General features: G+C 40.4%; 1 protein-coding gene across 2 annotated transcripts in view; it reads left to right on the top strand.

Moving 5' to 3' along the window:
* LOC120800181 (ras and Rab interactor 2-like) overlaps window positions 1-19,003 on the top strand; it is a 41,851-nt gene extending 22,848 nt beyond the window's left edge. The window contains exons 6-13 of one of the 2 annotated variants that reach the window (XM_040146079.1): window positions 2,778-2,850; window positions 3,419-3,510; window positions 6,951-8,369; window positions 12,165-12,247; window positions 12,753-12,978; window positions 13,188-13,319; window positions 17,056-17,219; window positions 17,601-19,003. In XM_040146079.1, coding sequence (XP_040002013.1) covers window positions 2,778-2,850; window positions 3,419-3,510; window positions 6,951-8,369; window positions 12,165-12,247; window positions 12,753-12,978; window positions 13,188-13,319; window positions 17,056-17,219; window positions 17,601-17,927 — 2,516 coding nt within the window. In that variant the 3' untranslated portion in view covers window positions 17,928-19,003. The remainder of the gene's footprint in view (window positions 1-2,777; window positions 2,851-3,418; window positions 3,511-6,950; window positions 8,370-12,164; window positions 12,248-12,752; window positions 12,979-13,187; window positions 13,320-17,055; window positions 17,220-17,600) is intronic. The other variant, XM_040146078.1, reaches the window with a different exon arrangement.
* The last annotated feature ends 1,448 nt before the right edge of the window (window positions 19,004-20,451 follow it).

Here is a 20,451-nt window from a genome sequence, read left to right as displayed (position 1 = left end):
CCAGAGAGGTTACAATGTACAGAATACAGTATATTAAAGGAACAGTTGTGTAAATAACTTTTGAGTCTCTTTATTATGTCTCGTTCAGGTACAACCACCTCTGCAGTCACACTGTACTGTAGGTCAAAGAGTTAAAAATGTTATTTCCTGTCCGCCTCCACATAATGTGCGAAAAGATGAACTCACACACAAACAAGAAATGAAAGCGTGTCTGAAGGAACATCAGTTTGGCACACACTTGTATGTGTTTGGGTGTCTGAGCATGCCATTGTGGGGCTTAAAACTGTGTTGATTTCTTAAGAAAGAATATTATTAATTTGCTGTTTTTTTTAATGCAACTGTCCCATGGAATTTCTGGTATAAAGTGATAAATATTTAACACATGATGTGGCTGCAGTAACGTATCCCGGCTCTTTTAATTTCTCTTGAGGTAGAAAGGATTTGCTGATAATGCCTTTATCTTTAGCAAACATCTATAGCCAGCTATGTCTTATGCCACATAGTTCTAGGTCACATGTTTGTTTGCATATCAGCAGGGAGTGACATTGATCAGGTTTGGTGACATAGTGACATAGTGTAGCAGGCTTTATGTTTTTGTCTCTCGTTATTTACTGTTTGTATGTTGTGATTTTAGTTTATGTCATGAACACTTCACTGAAAATGTGCACTGCAGTTGACATTTTTCTTGCTGTTGACATAGACTCTGCGATACAATAACTTTATTGTAGCGTTTAAAAATTGTGATCTTATTATCATAAAACAAAAATCCTAATTTAAATTGTAGCAATGCTTATGATATTAGATAATTAGTTCTATGAGTGTTGTGCTTCAGTATTGGCAGTTTTTTATGGAGCTGTGGCAGTGCCAAAGTGTGATGACATACCAGCTGTGGATTTTTCTTACTGAAATGACAGCACACAATGGAGGGGCGGGAGTGCCTTTGGCTTTTAGATCTGGGTCAGCTGCTAGCCAGCTGGCCTCTCGTACTGCAGACTTCTGTATCAAGCTTAGCATAGTTTTATAAAAAAAATACTAGATGCCAGTCCTTTTCCAAATCACTTTGTTTATTAACATGCACATTCATTCTAGAAACTAATCTAAACAAAGTTAAGAAGTATAAATAGTGTCTTTGAATGTGACTTTAGGTAGAAACTAAAAGCTGAAAGACAGCGCTGCAAACGAATTTCAGAGAGGCCACGCGCCCCAGCTCCAAACTTAAGTGTAAATTGCAGTTGTAGGGCCAGCCTTATGAATCAAACATTAGCTGCAGAGGTTTTTGAAGCATGCTGCTAATGTCTGTACCAAATTTCATGCCAATCCATACAATAGTTGTTGAGACATTTCACTCTAAACTGTGTCACTAAATTGAAAAGTCAGGGGAACACCAAAATAAGTAGGATACATTCTCTAGGACCAAGAGTGTCTTCCAAATTTCAGGGCAAGCCATCTTATACTTGTCAAGACATGTTTCGCAAATTAAAAAGTATCAACTTTATGGTGTCGCCAGAGGAAAAGGCAAAGGATCAAAGTCATTAAGAATCATAACCTGAGGATCTTGAATGCCTGCACAAAATTCCATGGCAATCCTTGCAGTAGTTGTTAAGATATTTCATTCTGGACCAAAGTGGCGAACCTACCAACCAACACTACCATTCCCATAGAGCCACGCTGTTAGTGTGGCTAACAGGATTAAGTCTAGTAAAAGCCATACTAGTGACTCTGTGATGCAGTACTGAGGCACAGCAGTGTTCAGAACTAGACGAATGCTAACACCCCCACAGTGACAATGTTAACATGCTGATGTTAAGCAGGTATAATACCATGTTCACTATTTACTTTAGTGTGTTAGCGTGCTAACAATTGCTAATTAACTCTTAACACAAAGTACAGCTGAGGCTGATGGAAAAGTAATTTGAAGGAATTTGGTCTGAAAACCAAAATATTGGACAAATTAACATTTTAAGCTGAAGATCACACTAGATGAAAAGTCAGGTCATTGCTAAAAGCATTCCAATTTATCCTGAGGGAGACATGAATGACTGCACAAAAGTTCATGGCAATGCCTCCCGTAGTTTTTTAAAGATATTTCAGTCTGACCAACCGACAGACTGACATGGCCATCCCTAGAGCCACGCCATTAGTGTGACTAGAGTCTTCCCTTAGATGACTAAGGGAAGGCCTGATGCAATATTTAAATTGATCAAATCAATTTAAATATTGCAAAAACTAAGTCAGTAAAACTAAAACAGTAAACTAATAAAACTTTGCATGGCCAGGGGTGATGACTAGGGTGTTAGGACGAGGGTGCAGCAGCTGGATAGCATAGGGGTACTATCAGTGCTTGGGGACTGGGAGCTTGGGGTTTGTATCCCAGAAAGAGCATTTTTCAAATGGTTGTTTCAAGTAGCAAACCAAGGTAGTGAATGTTGGTTCTGGTTTGGAAAGACGTGCAGGAAGCTTCAGTGATACACTTTCACTCACCTACATGATACAATGTGGTTCTCCCATCTGTGGTGGCCCCAGTCCCACCCAGTAGCTGTCTCAGCCACGCCCTGCGATAATGACACCATGAAAGAAATAAGTATTTGTTGTGAATTAACTCCTGTATAGCAAGTATACTGTATATCTTTGCTGTTGCTATAATATCTTGCTGTTGTTTGAATGTGCAGAAAGTAACTAATAGCAGCGTTAAACTATGGCTCGTTATAAGCAATGTAAAAATTAATAGATGGACCAGAATAAACTGAAATTTCATTTGTAATTTCATTTGTTTGCAGCCTTTTCTCTCGAGGGATCTGGGATAAGTTTTGCAGATCTGTTTCGCCTGGTGGCTTTCTACTGTATTAGCAGGTAAATGAACAACATTTCGTTTTTCTGTCTGGCTATCTGTCACATCCCCAGCTTCTCCGTGTTTTCTCTGTGATGAGGGGTGATTTGAGGATGCAAACTCCATGGATGAAAATAATGTTTGTTGAGTAAGCAGTCAGCTCTCAGTGCTCAAGGCTCTCACTTCTTGTTTTAGCTCGTGCCAGCTCGGGAGACTCAGACAGACTCAAACAACAGACACAGGAAATAGAGGGGAAATGTGCCACAAGCAATAATATACACAGCACCAGATTTGACTATAGAGATGGACCTCAAATCAAACAGGCATCTAAAATTTCACAAATGCTCAGCATGTTAAATCATGTTCAAAATGCTAGCATGTATGTGTTGTATATCTTTAGATATTCATATCTATGACTTTATAATGGAAACAAAGGGTGTGTCAGCATATTTATGTTAGTATGCCAGTGTTCAGATTTGTTTGCAATAAAAAAAATTATCACTAAGAAATTCCTGTTCTTATATTTCTAATTTCTCTCACGTCATGTTTTGTATTTTTTTCATATTTGTTGGCTGTTTTTCCTCAACTTAGGGATGTCCTGCCTTTCACAATCAAACTCCCGGAAGCCATTGCATCTGCCAAGACTCAGAAAGAACTGGAGGAGGTGGCTCAGCTTGGAGCAGGTATTCTCTTTTATTACTTTACAGGTTTGAAGTTCTATATCAACACTCATCTTGAGTGACCACGCTGGTGATTTTCCAAGTTTGAACTTAAAATCAGCTCACTTCTGACAATTTTTCAAAGCATACTACCATTTTTAGATTGGTGTCTTCGCTTATATCTGTGCATTAAATACGGAACAGGAGATGGCAGTTACCCAAGCTTAGCGTGAAGACTGGAAGCAGGGAGAAACAGTTGGCCTGGTAATATCCAGTGTATTAGTGTATCTTGTTTGATTAGTCAGTACACAAAAAGAAAAAGTAAAAATGACATTGCCATCTGGTTACGCACTGATTGATTCTTGGTGAAAAACAGCAACCTCCTGTAGTCTTATCATTACAGTGCAGTTGCCAGGTTTGGTACCTTTTCATCTGTAAAGTTACCTAAAAAAAAACCTGTGCTCAAAGACCTTATCTGGCAACCCACATTGCAATAGATGCTGAACCGAAGTGCTGGACTGGTGGATAAATTGTTGCTCATCGAGAAATAGTTACAACTGTCGTTTTCACATTTTGTTCATGTACCAATTAAACAAGTGAGATGCAGCTTGTCAGTTATTAAGCTTTACAGGTGCTTGTAGGAGGAAAGCGTCAGGCTACGTGCTTCCCCCTGCTTTCAGTCTTTATGCTAAGCCAGGCCAATCATCTCCCAGCTCCAGCTCTGTAGCAGAAACGTTACCAAAAAAAATCAGAGTGATATCGCTCTTCTCATCTAACTCTCAGAAAGGAGTTGAATAACCATATTTGATGTTGTACTATTTGTTAAACATCTTCCTCTTCCTGCTAATAGAACTGCAACCAGGGACTGTTTTAGAAACTTGTTGGTGCATTCGTAGAAACTAAACTTGGATAATTGACTGCCAGTCAGCCCTTTTTAATTAAAGGAAGAAATCATTGTCATAAGGTCCGTGCTTGCTTATACATGTTTTATGGATTTGATTTGTCAGTGACATACTGTAGCTCAAGAATGTGGTGGTTCTGTTAACTCCAACTGTCAAATGTCAGGGTGAGCTTCAACATACCACGAAAAAGCACCTCTGTTTGCAAATGGGTTGCCAAAATCACCTGTTTACCATCAGGTTACTCTGCAACCATGACATAATTTTGACATATACAGAAAACATGAAAATGTATAATAATGCTCACTCTGTTCACTGCAAGTTGGTTTTCATACTGAACTGGCCTATTCTGAAACAAATGGCCAGCTAGGAAGGAATGTAACAACGTATACTTCAGAAAAAGGTTAGATGTAATGCTGCTGTAGTACAGAAGACTGGACTAAAAGTAGATTCATGGTTCTACTTTCTTAATATATCACAAGTGTTGCATGGTGCCTGCCTGTATGTGCTATAACATGCAAACAGTCAGTCAAGCAAAGCAAAGAGAGATTAAACAACCAGTGTTTGCGTACACAGGTTTAGTTTAATTCCTGCTGACTATTCGGGTCTGGTTTCACAGCAGATTTAGTCACTTCATCTCTGTCAAGTTATTCTAGGCACAGCTGCTGTGAAACTGCAATGAGTCAGCTTCCTACAGTAGAGGCCTACGACATAGCTCAGTGCTTAGTGTGGGGGAGAAGGGAGTGGCGAGTTGAAAGCTACAGTAGACTGTGTACAATCTGAACACACACATACCATCATACCACATTCAAACATATATGAAAACACACAAGCTTTTCACGTATGACTGGTAACATAACTTGCAGTAAACTGTTACATAGCGACTTACAAACATCAAGTGCTCTCATTGTATTTGCATGCCTGCATTCCTGTGAATGGAAGTGGGTGTCAGTCTGCACTGTAATGCCTTGTGCATTGCTGCTCTTACATTTGTGTACTGGAAGAAGCAGAAAAATCCTTTAACTCTGAGCCTGCCTCTGAGCCTTTCTAAGCAAACTCATGGATTCATCAAGGGAAACTCCCCTTCTCCATTGGAAGCCTTGATCTATGTTTTGGAATCTGGGCACGCACATGTGAAACACAAACACGTGTTGCAAACAGCTTCAGGCATTTGAATATCGCAATGAATTTGCACCTTATTTGCCTCCCCAGGGGGCATGGAGGCTGTTGTTACGCTAGAGTGGCGGCTACTGAGCTTATTAAGTGATGCTTTTATCATGAATATTTGGTCAGTCATGGATACCTCTTGTGAGGGGAGGATCTAACTTTTTAGCCATGCTAGCAGACTGACTCTAGTGGTAGCAATGTCGGTTGGTTGGTTGGTTGGTCGGTCTACCACTTTGGCTCAGAACAAACATCCATGATAGTGTGCATTCTCAAATGTTTGCCTCAACTTCAGGTCTTTGCTTGAATACGGCTTACAGAAAGACATGCCTTTATCCCTATTTCTATTTCGTATTTTATATGTACGGCAATTATGTTTTAGTAAGAACCCTGATCTGTTTTCATTTAATCTGCTGTTGAAAATAAAGTTTGAAGAATCAGAAAGTTCTTTTAGCAAGGTCAGTCAGCATTACATGTGTTATTCAGGGTGGGTTGCCTGGTGCAGTCCTGCTCCGAACTGTCAGGTGCTCATTGCTCACATGGACCAGTGAGGACCAGACAGGCCGATTTCAGTCTCCAGTCACCGAGGTATTATAAGACATCTGCTACTGCTCTACTAACAGTCAGCTGGACCCTGCCTCTTTATTGCCCCAGGAGTGCAAGAATTAATGTTTCCATTTTTAGGCTACAAGAGCGGCCATCACTGGGCTTATGCTGCAATCATTGCCTATATATTTTTAGGTGTGTATGATTTGTTCCTGTTCCTTTCTGTTGAGTGAAATCATTTTTGTTTTAACTACAAAACAAAGATCATCAATATGAAAAAGGAAAGATGTAGAAAATCATATAAATAAGGTTTGCATACAGTAATAAATGTTCCTAAAACTACTCAGCTAGGGGAGCTTCAGGGCGAATACAGCCCCATGTAGAAATATGAGAGAGGAAAACAGAGCAGGAAGAAGGAGTGGAGGAACTGGAGCTGTGTGCCGTGTGGTGTATTGAGTGCCCTCCCACTCTGTGGGAGCATGGGTAACTCCCTCTGTATGTCTCTGGGTGTGTGTCGGCATCCAGTGAATCAGACCCAAGAGACACGGAGCTGAACTCACTGCGCTTCCCCCACCAGCAGGACGGAGGACACAAGCAAGCAGAAAGACGGATAAAGAGAAAAAATAAGGAAAACTTTGAGTAAACATATTAAGTGTTGGTGAGAAATAGTTGAGAATACTGTCTTTGTTCTTTTACATCTGTTATTTAACTGATCTTTTCATTTGAAGACTCTTAATCCCAGTTGTTGTCCAAGGATATTGGCTTTCTGGGAAATTTGAATTGTCCTCGGAGAAGTGTATGTTTAGCTTAAAGTTAATGTTTGCCTCTGAGTGTTTCTGTGTCTGTGTATTACAGGCTTCTGGGACTCTTCCTTGTGCAGTCAGCGGCGCACCTCCCCCCATCCCTGTCGCCCTCTGAGCCGTACCCTCAGCCCCCAGCGAACCAACAGGAACAGGGAGGTCAGGGGGTCACAGCAGAGACACACCGGGGCTTACTGCGATAGTGCGCCCCCAACCCTACAGTCCCACGCCCCTCCACCTTCCTTTCATCTGGAAGGAAGACATTCCAGTGGTCCTTTGTGCTTCCTTAACCCACTGTTTCTCCAGACTCATCGACACCACCACTGCGAAGAGGATTCTCCTTCGAATGCTGTCAAGTCCAATAACGACCTAGAGAATGTGGGAAAATTTTCCGTGAAGCCGATAAGCAGCAGTGAAGGTAGCGAGCAACATATACACAAGATCAAACTGAACGGCAAATCAAGGCCCCCTCCCCCCCGCCCCCCTCCCCCCCGCTCAATGCCACGCCGGCGCCCTGCCCCACCTCCACCTGGACCTCCAGCAGCTACCACCAGGCCGAAGAGCATGCCAGAGGCCATTGTTGTGGCTGCTAGGCAACACCAGTCCCCCAGCAGGCGCCCAGCACCCGTTCGACCACCAATAGGTGCCAAGCACAGCAGCCTGTCCAAAAGTGGCAGCACACCAATCCCTGTGCCTTTAAACCCACCACCGCCAAGGCCTAAAAAGCCTGATCTGGAAGCTCACCGCTGCCACATTGCCCTGGATGATGACACCATCGCCAAGGCCTTGTCTCGTGCCAAGCTTTCACCTTGCCAGCCTCCACATGCTGACCCTGCTGATGTACTACTGGAGAATAATGCTGGGAGTCCATCCAGTCCTAATGAGAGGGGACGCCAGCGGCTCAGTGACATGAGCATGTCTACTTCTTCCTCTGACTCACTGGAATACTCGCAGTCTCCTGGATTCTCCCTGGGCCTGGCCCCCAGCCCGTCTCGACACCTTAACCATCAAGACCCAGTGGAGGACAGCAGTGAGGAGGATGAGGATGGGGAAGAAGATGAAGAGGAAGACTATGGGGTCGGCCTGGAGACAGATCTAGAGATGCGCCTCCGTCCATCCTTTAAAGCGCGGAAGCGTGGAAAGGTTGGTGTGAGCCTGAGTGGGGGGTCCTTTATCATCCCCAGGGCCTTGAAAGGACGCTTTCGCAAGGTGAGTGGCATGCTGAGCTCCCTCATGACACCGGAGAGACGGGCAGTGAAAAGGATTGCTGAGCTGTCCAGGGACAAAAGCTCCTATTTTGGCTCCTTGGTTCAGGACTACATCAGCTTTGTTCAGGAGAACCGAGGCTGTCACACATCAGGGATGGATTTTCTGCAGACTCTCAGGCAGTTTATGACGCAGATGAAAGCTTACCTGCGCCAGAGCTCTGAGCTGGACCCACCTATAGAGTCACTCATACCTGAGGACCAAATTGGTAAGTCTGGCAAGAACATTGAGAAACTTTAAACCATGAAGTTGATTATAGCTTTTGAGATTTGTTGGTTGCACAGTGGATTTGTGTATCATGACTTGGTGAAACATCTGCTCATGCATGTGTGGGCACATGCGTGTCATGAATTAGTCATATCCCATATCTGACAGCATTCAGTTCTCTACACGTTTTCATTCCAGTATAATTTGAGAAGTAAAACCTATTTAGTATTGGCTTCAGAAAAGGATTTCAAAATGACTTCATTTACTGACAATGTTCAGCGAGTGCCCAGGGTTGCCATTGTCTTGGGAATCAGACATACTAGTTGAAGTTTGCCATATTAGTCTGCCTCATTATAGGTGTTGAGTTACAGAAATGCCATTGTGCTGTGCCCCAAAGAGTTATTCTTGGCCTCTGTTCGTTGGCATAAGCTCACAGTGCAGTTGAGGCTCATTTTGAAAGGCAGAAATTTTATTTAACTGTATTTTTTATTGGGGCTGGGTATTGATCCTCTGTACTTTTTTGGTAATCATCAAAATGTGTCAGTAGCACCGTGTATCAAAAGCTGGCCTCAGATGTCTGGTGAAATTTGTACTAATATTCTTTTATCAGATGGTTTCTGCAGTTTCATTTAGGCAAAGTTCTTATACAGCTGCTTGTGTTGACATTTGAGAACTTTTGGTTTCTGCTTTGGATATCCTATTCCTTATCCAAGTGGAGTATATCAAATTTGTTGATATTGCCAATTGAGGTCATGTTGATAGTAAAAATAAAGTTTGCAGACATGAGCAGCACCATCAAAGGGTTGTTTCACTCCAAACAGTTTATTGTGTACTAGGGTGCTATATGCATGAATATGTAAGTATGTCTTTGCACACATCTCACATCCCTTGTTCATTGTAAACAATAACAGCAAAGCCTTGTTCAGAGATAGGGAAGTAGACCACTGGTTGTGCCAGCAGACCACAGATATGCACATAGAGCAACTCATGCTTACAGATGTTCTCTTTCGAGAGGGGAAATATGAAGAAATGTAAAGATATTTTATACAGTGGGCGAGGAAATGAACGTAGAGTTTATCTGAGCTGGAATTTTACGATGTGTTAGCAACACCATAATGAGAGAAATATAAATGTATATGTGAAATAGCTGAGTAAGTTTTTGTGTGGTTAGAGGTCTGTGCAGCCTACAAAATTACAGATATTAATTTTCCCTCGAAAATCAAAACAAAATGGAGAACCATGAGTGGTGGGACAGACATTCTGATGTCTGTTCTCCTCTCCAGAGTGTTTACAGAGAGATTGAGAAGAGTGATTATTTTATGGCTGGAAGTCTGACGTCTTAGGAAAGAAATGTTTCAGTTTAACTCTGAAGTTTGACTTAGGATTGTCAGCACACAACCTGACGTGTGACCATAACGGGATAAGAAAAAACAAGGAGCACATGAATGGAGGGGAAAGGCTGTCATCTCTGGGTTGTAAATCACTAGATTGCACAAATGTAAATATTGTTTTCATTTACATTTCTTTGAGTATTCTTCTTTAGTTTTTTCAGTGTATGTATGTGCTTGCTTGTGTGTATTTTGGTGTGTGTGTGTTTGTGTGTTTCTCTGTGTACATACACAGTATATCACACACTCTCCCACCGTTTATTGCAGTTGGAGGAAGCTTTTGAACAGGTTGTAGCCTAGATAAAGTTCAATAACAAACATGGCTTAATATACAAAGGAAATGAGCCTTCCTGGAAGGAATCAGGAAGTCCGCAGTAAGAAAATGTGTGTGCATCTGGGCCTACTTGTATACACTACAGCATGACCAAAACAGTGTCCTTAATAGCCTCTGTACTCGTCCTTGTGTACACATGAGGATCTGATGGAATTGTCCAGCCACTGTAAACACCTCAGGCATGCTCTTAACTCTTAGAGTTATTTGTTTTAGCAGCATGCAATGAAGGACAGCCGTACCCTTACCTCAGGGGGCCCACAACACTTCTTGTACAGACTGTGGAGGATTGTTTCTGTTTTAGTTATGCTCCTCTGGTGTTTCTCTGAATCACAGAGAAGGCAAAAATTTTTCCACAATGTATTTTGTTGTGTCTGGTTCATTGCATAAGCATGACATAAAAACTGCCTGGAGCCCGGGGATGCCTGTGAGGCATAAATAGTTGTGTCAGTGCTGCCAGTGAACAATATGACACAATTATGTCAATGTGATACACTGGACATTGTTGAGGTAGACAGGAAAGTATTTGAAGCCTATAGACGTGGGTCAGAGGTATAGATGGAGCCATTGTAAGATCCAAGTGATCCAACTTTTTACTGCATGCAGGCTGAATGAATAGTATACTTGTGAATGTGGTAGAGTTCCATGCATGATCGGGTTCCAAGTTCGTAAAATACCTGGATTGGTCAAGGTCAGACTCCAGCTCAGACTCTAGCAAATCAGCCATTCTTAAACTCCTCAAAGAGCAAGACACTAAACATTCAGGTTGCCCTTTAGCTTAATTGCAAGTATGTATTCTGTCTGGTAAAACCTAACTTTTAGGTCTTTGAATGTCTAACTCTGAGGTAAGTTATTTATCAATTTTGTTTAAGTTGGAGAAAGCCAGGGATTAGAAATGATTCAAATTGTATAAAATGCAAAATTTTTATAAAATGTTGTTTAGGGCTGCAAGTAACAATTATTTCCATTATTGATTAATCTCCTGATTATTGTTGACTGGTAAATGACATATCAGAAAACAGTTAAAAGTGCCCATCACAAGGAGACATCCTTAAATGCCTCGTTTGTTGGACCAACAGTCCAAAACCCCAAAATATTCAGTTCACTATCATATTTACAGAAAGTTCCCATATTTGACAAATCTGGAACCATCAAATGTCAGGCATTTTTAGCTGAATAATGACTGAAACAATTAATCGTTTATCAAAATACTGCAGTTGCTGATCAATGTTGTTTTGATTGACTAATTGATTAATGGACTAATTGTTACACCTCTGATGCTGTTTTACAACTTACAAAATTGATTCTTACCATATGTATATGATTCAAGAATTGTTGAATTGTTGGTGGTATTACTGAAGAACAGATACAGAATAAATGCACACAGAAGATTATCAGTGGCTACTACCGATCTTATGCAGGAATGGTGGCTTGGTTTACTCCACTTTGAGTAATGTTTGCTACAGTTAATAATTACCTGATCTTTTTGAATAAAATGAAACTTCAGACTGAGAGGAAGGGTAGAGAAGTTGGAAGATCATAATAGATGGACTGACACAACGTTGGTTTTGGTCTTTTAGGATTTAATGACAATTAGAACAAAATGAAGGAAAGCCATCCTTATCCTTTAACAGGCCCATGATCACTTCACTGTAATGCTCTGTAACTGTATTTGCAGTGCAGTATAAAGGACATACGGTAGTTTATATCACTGACCAACGATACTTAGATTTTGTGCGGTTAGTTTCATTTTAGGGTTATCGATCAAATTATGGTTTGTCTTGGGCTGTTTAACCTACCGAATGTAATTTAATAATAATAAAGCAATAAAGTCTCTGAAAAAACTGAGTTATACAGACTATAGTAACTGAGAAGCACAGTTTCAGTTTCTTAGTGATGTGTCCTGTCATTAGTCTTACACAATACACAATGACGCACTTTCAGTTCTAAAATATGACTCATTTCTCACTTGAAGAATTGCTAATTTACTGGTGTGCTTTAATAATCAAATGTCTGTTTCTCTTTTATCTGTGGCTTGTCCGTCTGTTTTTGTGTGTTTTGCTGTCCTCTTACACAGACCAGGTGCTAGAGAAGGCCATGCACAAGTGTGTCCTGAAGCCTCTGAAGAGTGTGATTGAGGTGGCTTTACATGACTTCCAGGTCAGGATTTTATTATGTCAGATGTAGGAGTTGTTAGACTGTGGAAATTAAAAAAAGGGGAAAAAACATGACTATTTGGCAGCAAAAGAGGAATCTCTGAAAACTAAACAGATGTCTTTTTTGTTTTAAATTATTTCATAAATAGAAAAGAGATTTTCATTGCTAGATAAGAATCACACATACAAGGCATTGTGTATTGTAAGAGAAAATGGACTTACTTACCTTCAATTTTAAGAGTGGACGGACTACTTGCCCCTATCCTCGCTTATTAATAATACATGAATTCAAAAAAAATACATCCCTAAAGGAGGAGATTGGAGCTGTTAGATATAGTTTAGTGTAGTAATTAGTGAGCTAAGCTCATTGGCTGCTGGCTATAGCTTCATATTTAAAGGACAGATATGACAGTGATATTGATCTTCTCATCTAACTTTATATGGAGAAAGAAATTAAGCATATCTCCCAAAATGACTCCTTTAACCCTGTCTGTGTTTTTTTTCTCTAGGTAAGCAGTGGAGCTTGGCAGCAGCTGAGGGAGAACCTGGCACTGGCTAAGACCAAGAGGCCCCAGGAGCTGGGGGTGGATGGGGCCGTGCCCCCTGATCCCGTATCTATTGAGAAAATCCGCCACAAATTCTTAAATATGAGGAAGATGTACTCCCCTGAGAAAAAGGTGTCTCTGCTGCTGCGTGTGTGCAAACTCATCTACACCATCATGCAGGATAACTCAGGTATAGAAAAGTGTTAGATGAACAGAAAGCCTGAGACTAAAACTAATTTTACAAGTAATATAGTCTATTCCTTCAACAAGTTTTTGTAAAACTCCTACTTCAGTCTTAGTTTCAGATTCTGTTAATGGTAATAATCGTTGCTCCATCTGTCTGACCTGTGTGACCACCACACCTACCTGCCTCTCTGCTCTCTGTCTACTTCCTTCCAGGGAGGATGTACGGTGCTGATGACTTCCTGCCCATTCTGACTTATGTGGTGGCTCAGTGTGACATGCCTCAGCTGGACACAGAGATCCAGTACATGATGGAGCTGCTGGACCCATCTCTGCTTCAAGGAGAGGGTAGGTTGTGTGGATTCGTTCAATTTAAGTGATCCATGTCTTTCTCAATTTAAAACATTAAAGAATAGCTATCAATATACAGTGCAATATCACATACTTTGGCCTCTACCCCTCCGTTGTGTGTGTATTAAGTACGAGCAGGAGTCAGCATGTGGTTACTCTAGTTTAGCTAATAGAACTTAGCTTCCCCTAAAACCACAAATTGCTGTTTTTACATTTCTGTTTGTGTATGTATTAAACACACAAGACTCAACCTGGTTATTAGTGAGCTTTTGAAAAGTTGGAAGGCGTGTTTTTTCACTTCAGACGGGCCCAGAGTCTTTGTGCTAGGCTAGGCTAACCACATGCTAACTCCAGATCTGTTCTTAGACATGAGATTGACATTGATATTCTCATCTCACTCTTAGGAAACAGTGAATAAGTGTATTTTCTAAAATGTTGAACTATTCCTTTAAAACCTTACAGCAAGGTTGAACAGAAACTCTCCTTTTACCTGTGTAACTGATGTGAAACTGAAGGGGGAAAACACATCGCAAGCACCATAGGCTCTTGAGCTGTTTTGGTTACCAGAAGACTGTATAATGTTGGATATTTCCCTCATGAAGTCAGGCACATTACAGTGTGGTGAGAGCTTTACTTGAGTTCCACCCTGTTATATAACCTGGTCAAAGGAAGGTCAGTGCAGGGGGAAGCATTGAACTGTGTGTCAGCGGAAGGTATACCCCCAGCTGTATAGTTGGAAATGGTTGATATCATTAGGGATCAATTGTGTGGGTCACATATTAGAAGTCTTCACCATCAGAGGAGTTTTTTTTCCCAATAGGCACAGTCCCCTTTGCATTGTTCAGGTTGTTGCAGAGATTGAGTAATGTAAAGTTGCACAGTTGCAAGAAAAAGTATGTGAACCCATTGGAATTTCCTGGTTTTGTGCATTAATTGGTCTTCATCCAAGTCACAAGTATAAAGAAACACAATGTTCGTACACGAATAATACACAAGCAATTATAATCTTTTTTGTCTTTATTGAATACACCAATTAAAAATTCACAGTGCTGGTGTAAAAAGTAAGTGAACCCGATTTAATATCTGTTCGAAACTCCTTTCGCAGCAAAAACCTCAAACGAACGCTGCTGGTAGCTGCTGATCAGACCTGCACAACATTCAGGAGGATTTTCTTCCTCACAGAACTGCTTCAGCTCAGCCATGTTCTTAGGATGTCTGGTGTGAAGGGCTCTCTGAGCTCATTCCACAGCATCTCTGTTGGGTTAAGGTCTGGGCTCTGACTGGGCCAGTCCAAAAGATGTTTAGGGTCATTGTCTCAATGCATCACACAACTTCTGCTGAACTTCAGCCGGCGGACGGCCACCCTGACATCATCCTGTGAGAGACCATGATAAACTAAACTTTCCCCTCGATGATGGCGAGCCGTCCAGGCCCAGACGAAGCAAAGCCCCAATCACGATGCTCCCTCCGCTGTACTTCACCACCCAGTCATCTTAGCTGGTAGCCCACTTCTAGGGAGAGTAGCCTCGGAACTACATCGTCTCCATTTCATATCAGCAGATAATTGTGAATAGCAAACTCAATATTTTTTTTTAGTCATAGTAGCTCTAACCCAAACCTCCAATCTGCTTTCACTGATTGGACTTGACGTTTGCAAACCCAAGGTTCACATCATTTTTCCAACCTGCACTGTGAATGTTTGAATGGTTGATTCAATATGGGTAAGAACAATACAATGATTTGTGTGTTATTAATTAAAATAGATTGTGTTTGTTCATAATTTTAACTTGGATGAAGATACGACCATATTTTAAGACAAATTTATACATGGGTTCACTCTTTGTAACAAACCTAAAGAGAATTGTCACACAACTCTGCAGTTCTCTTCAGCTTTAGCTGAAAAAAAGACACAATAAAGCTTCTACACAGCTTTATTGTGTCTTTTAAGTCATTTTGGTTTTATGACTCGCAGTTAATGTTTCAATTCACTCTCACTGCTCTTACCAAATTTATTTTCCAGGAGCAGAGAGCTGTTTTCATTTTTTTTTTAAAAAGCTTTGGCAAACCCACTAAACGCTACCTGCCCAGCACCAAATGGCAGAGACAACATTAGAGACCAGCTGGTGAACAAAGTGGAGCACTAAGCAGCTGAAGAGCCTGATCTTTTTCTCAGGAGTTGGTGGAGATTAAAAATGAATCCTGTTTGCTAATCCATTTTCTATATCAACTCGATAATGTTTTTATATGTCAATTTTGTGTTAAGCCCTTGTTGACTTTCCCCTAGTGCCCCATAAAAATAAATTAATGTAAGCTTAAAGCTTAGAAGATGAAATGGCTATGTTTTGCACAGTCTAATCTTATTTGAGGTGTGGTGAAGAAGTAATGAGAAGAGTGCAATTTTCTTTCAGTTAGTCCAAATAGATCCAAATATTCATCTATTTCATCATATAGTAAGATAATTTTGAAAAATGTATCCAAACTTTTATCACCTCTTGCTTGAATGTTGTCTTGGTTCTGTCGAAAGTCTGTTACAGAAGCAAAAAATGCCACGTTGCGTTGTTTTTAGCTATTTTACACTGGTTATGTGTTAGTTTTGAGGCCTGATTTTAAAGGGAAAGGATGTCATTTTTGCTAATTCCACAAGAGGCATTTACAGGATAATGGTAAATGCTAAAATGTTGTATAAAAGTTGCACAAGCAGAGAATCAATAATTTCAGTTACACAGCAATTTCTCTCTAAAATTAGCTAATGTTAGCTAACATTAGCCTTTACAAGCCACTGGTCAGACCAGACTATGTAAGGCTTTAGTAACAAAACCTCTGAGTGTATTGAACTGAGCAAGCCTGTGCTGTCTTGCTTACAGTATGAATCCAACTTTTAATTTGGAAGAGGAAGAATGTGGCACAATCGCAGTTTTACCGAGCACTCACAGTAAGGCACAGACTGCTGTGTGACGTAATATTTCACTGCCTTTACATGAGTCAGAATTCAATCTAAAGCTATTTAGACTGTCAGTAATGACTGAAAACAGGACATGATTATTACTGCTGCAGTATCGTGGTCATGGCCACCAGTGTTTTATGTGGAAGACTTTTCGAGTTTCCACTTGTTTTTTAAGTTTTGTGATTCTTTTTTTTCTTTTCTTTTTTCTAATAAGACAGGCCTTTTATCAGCTGAGTTGACTTTACCAGGACGGTTCAATGAGTGAGCTTTAGAAACATATGCATGGGAAGGGAAGCCCTCATGACATAGGAAGGAAATTCCACTCCGTGTTTCATTTGAATGGGCTGGAACAGGTTCAGAGGAAAAAGGAGGCGGAACCTTCCCAGAATTAAATATTTTCCAATCAGCGGCAACGTGTCTGGCGTGTCAGCTCATTTAAGGACTGCTTAAATGTATGTGGTGTATTACCTTCTTTGAACTTCAATTAATTATTTGAAAAATATAAATTCTTCCTTTGATATGAATACCTGAAACTGAATTGTGAAATGCTGAATAACAGCATTCAATGCGACATTAGTGTCAATAAATCTCTCTCCGACCTTTATTGAAAAGTCTGATTCATTTCTGTTAAAGGAGAAATGAATCAGATTAAGGAGGAAGTGTTTGACACTTTCGACATCAGACTCTTTACAATGTCAGCTGGTTTTCATTTCTAGATAATAAGTGTTTGGCTGTCCTGTTTCTTTTTCTCTCAAAGTTTCAAAGTTATTTCTCTCCTATCTACCCCAGGAGGGTACTACTTGACCAGCGCCTACGGGGCCATGGCCCTTATCAAGAACTTCCAGGAGGAGCAAGCGGCCCGGGTCCTGAGCTCCGAGGCCAGGAACACTTTGCACCAGTGGCACCGCAGACGCACTGCTCAGCGTTCAGTGCCATCTGTGGACGACTTTCAGGTATCACACCTGACCTGAGCCCAACTTGAACAACCAGGCAGTGAGTCTAAGTTGTACCAATTCCAAATAAAGCCAAACTTCTCATGCGGCTCGTGCAGAAAGCTGCATGGAATGCGTCAGTGAAAAGGGATATGTCTACAGTTTTCTACTAACATCACAGAATGTGGATTTGGATCGGTAGTTTTTTATTTTTGATAGAAAGCACCCTCTAGTGGAACATTAAACAAACTGCATGTGATTTCTTTCTATGGCTGTACTGTAACTGCATGTGTTTTTTCTGCCTGCTTGCTTCACCCACCAGTAATGCTTGTCTTGTTTATTGTGGAGATTTCTGTCTGTTCTGCCAAATTTTAACACAGTACTTAATGTTTCTCTCTGTAGAACTATCTCCGTGTAGCCCTGCAGGAAGTGGACACAGGCTGCACGGCCAAAACCCTGGTCGTCCACCCTTATACCACCACAGAAGAGGTCTGCTCACTCTGCGCTTACAAATTCAAGATCCCCGACCCTGAGAACTATGCACTGTTTCTGGTCACTGAGGACACCACCCAGCAGCTGGCCCCGGACACATACCCTCAGCGCATCAAAGCCGAGCTCCACAGCCGGCCCCGTGCACAGATCTTCCACTTTGTCTACAGGACGGTGCCTAACCTTAACCTCTGTATCCCTGCTGTCATGCAAAATGGAAACTGCCTTCAAATTGAATAGTGGAGGAGAACATAACAGCTTCCTGCACTCAAACTATTGTAGTTGGTATTCTTGTGGTGCTTGTAGATGTTTGTTTTGTTGAAAGATTTGAGGATGTTTGAAACAGATGTGCGGAGCAGACACCAAACCGTATATTGGCATATTGATGCAGATGTTAAATATGAGAATTTTGATGCCATGCAAATGACAGGGAGATTTGTTTTTATGAGAAACAACAAAGTGATAGGATGGACTCTGGAAAGTGCTGGTGTTTTAAGTCTAGCACCTCAGAAATGGGGCTCAGATATAGGACGAAAAGGCAAAATTATGATAACACTTGTTCAGTTTAGGTTTTTTCGCAAGTTATCAACAATTCAACCACTTAGAGTTGACTTAGCCTGTATCTGATTTGGTCAGAGCCTACACCGTTCAGCCACAACATTAAAACCAGATGCTAGTTTTAATGTTGTGGCCTGAATGTGTATGCTGAGCAGAAATTCTTGGATCGTGTATGGAGACTGATTTGCAGGATTTTTGGTAAGGGAAATTTTATATGGAGATGAAACGTTCTTCACATTGTTGGACATGCATAACATCCTCAAAGCAGAGGTCATACAGTAAAATATTGCAATTTATGTAACTAACTTTTGCCTTAACTGCTGTTATCCCAGGTGCCTTCAAAAGGAATTGAATATACTGTATGCTACTGAAAGCTTTCAGCTGCCATCCAGTGATTAGTCATCTTTCATCAGAATGACCTAGATTAAAACTTCATGCTAAAACATTAATTTAAAAAGTAAAATGAACTATTGTAAAAGTTCTGATTTTTTTTTTTCTCTCATGTTTTTTTGTTGTTGCAATTGCTGGTCAATTGTAGCCTGTATTTCTGTGTAGAAATATTTTTATATTCAAATGTTTCTTTTTTTCATCACTAAAGTGACAAAGATTTTTATTCTGATTTAATATTTCTGTACTGGACTCATTACTGGACTTGGATTTATGCCAGTTATTTCTCAAAAGTCAGTTCACAACAACACTGTTTCTACTGTTTGTTATGAAAAGCTCCAAGCTGACTGTGGAAAAATAAAAAAATTTCTCCAAACAAAACTACTTGCAGGCTCAGACATAATATTTTTGATAGTTTTGATATATTATTTTTGAGAGAAAGTGTCAATTCTTGGGCAAAAAAAGGATTTGACTGGCTGTATAAAATGTAACTCACAAACGAATGCCTATAAAATACACATATTCCACGCTTAAACTTTATACGTATCCAACACAAATTAGATTGATTCTCAACAAATACATTAAATAATTTTCGGAACCTACTACTGAGGTCTAAACTTGAGGTCGTAAGATACAAGGAATGTTTGTGGGGCATATTTATTGCTTTGATGTGTTAAGTTGAATTAACTCTGTGTAAAATGTATTGTTATTTAACAGTAAAATGTGACTTTGATTAGCCTTCAGCAGCATCAGGAATTGTCACAACACTGTCCATCCCATGCCTTTGATTACAGCCATTTGAAACTGGCCTAAACAACAACGTCACCTTATTGTATTATGTGAAGGCTTCCAACGAGCTAAATGGCTTCCTAGTACTGGTAGTAAGTTACTACGTTTCAGACTTACCTTTCTGCAGTCCTTATGATAAGTAATAATGTATTTGGTGACACAATGGCCACTTATTCTAACACTAACATGTAACGCACCCATGTTATAGAGCTGTAATGTTGAGCCATGCATCCCACCATGACAGCAGTTCACTATGACGTCTGCCTCTTGACTCTTTCTCTGACACATAACACATCATGCGAGTCTCAAAATACAGCAATGTCAGTACAACTTCTTATTCAAAGTATTTACCATGCAAATCACAAACTGAATCCTCAAACTTGACTAAGATATACTCAACAGAAAGCATAAGGATACACCTCTTTTACTAGATGTCCCTTTGATTAAATTGGAGCTTATATTGTATATCTAACCAGCTCAGGTCAAGTCAATTTTATTTATATAGCATCAAATCATAACAGAGGTTATCTCAGGACACTTTCCATATAGAGCAGGTCCAGACTGGACTCTTCACAGTATTAAAGTATAAAAACCAGGTGTATTCATTACAGTATTTTTCTGAAAGCTGTCATATGTACTGTTATATAGCATGTCCACTGTAGCACCATGTAAGAAAAGAGAGGTTGACAATAATTAATGATGAGGTAAATGTCACAGCCTTTGTTCAGACTCAAAATCTTGTTAATACAGAGTGAACATGCTCAACATAATACACGTAAAATGGTGGGATGCATATCACCAGAAAGTTTTCTACAACTACAAGCAGATTGTGGAGGGGAAAAGTCTGCTTTTTGGTTTTGTGACTGAGGTCTGGAACTAAGGAATGCTTTGTTGACACATTCATAGCATGGGGTCAGTCCTGTCGGTCTGATTAAGGCATCTTATTATATATTGGTCCTCCTCCCTCACAATCACATCTTGAAAATGATAGAGGTCTGGCTTGGGGAGTAGGGAAAAGTAGGCTTCATAA

The sequence above is a fragment of the Xiphias gladius genome, chromosome 15 (genome assembly GCF_016859285.1).
Source record: "Xiphias gladius isolate SHS-SW01 ecotype Sanya breed wild chromosome 15, ASM1685928v1, whole genome shotgun sequence".
NCBI classification, from domain to species: domain Eukaryota; kingdom Metazoa; phylum Chordata; class Actinopteri; order Istiophoriformes; family Xiphiidae; genus Xiphias; species Xiphias gladius.
Note: the sequence above shows the minus strand (reverse complement) of the source record. Positions and strands in the feature narration are given on the sequence as shown.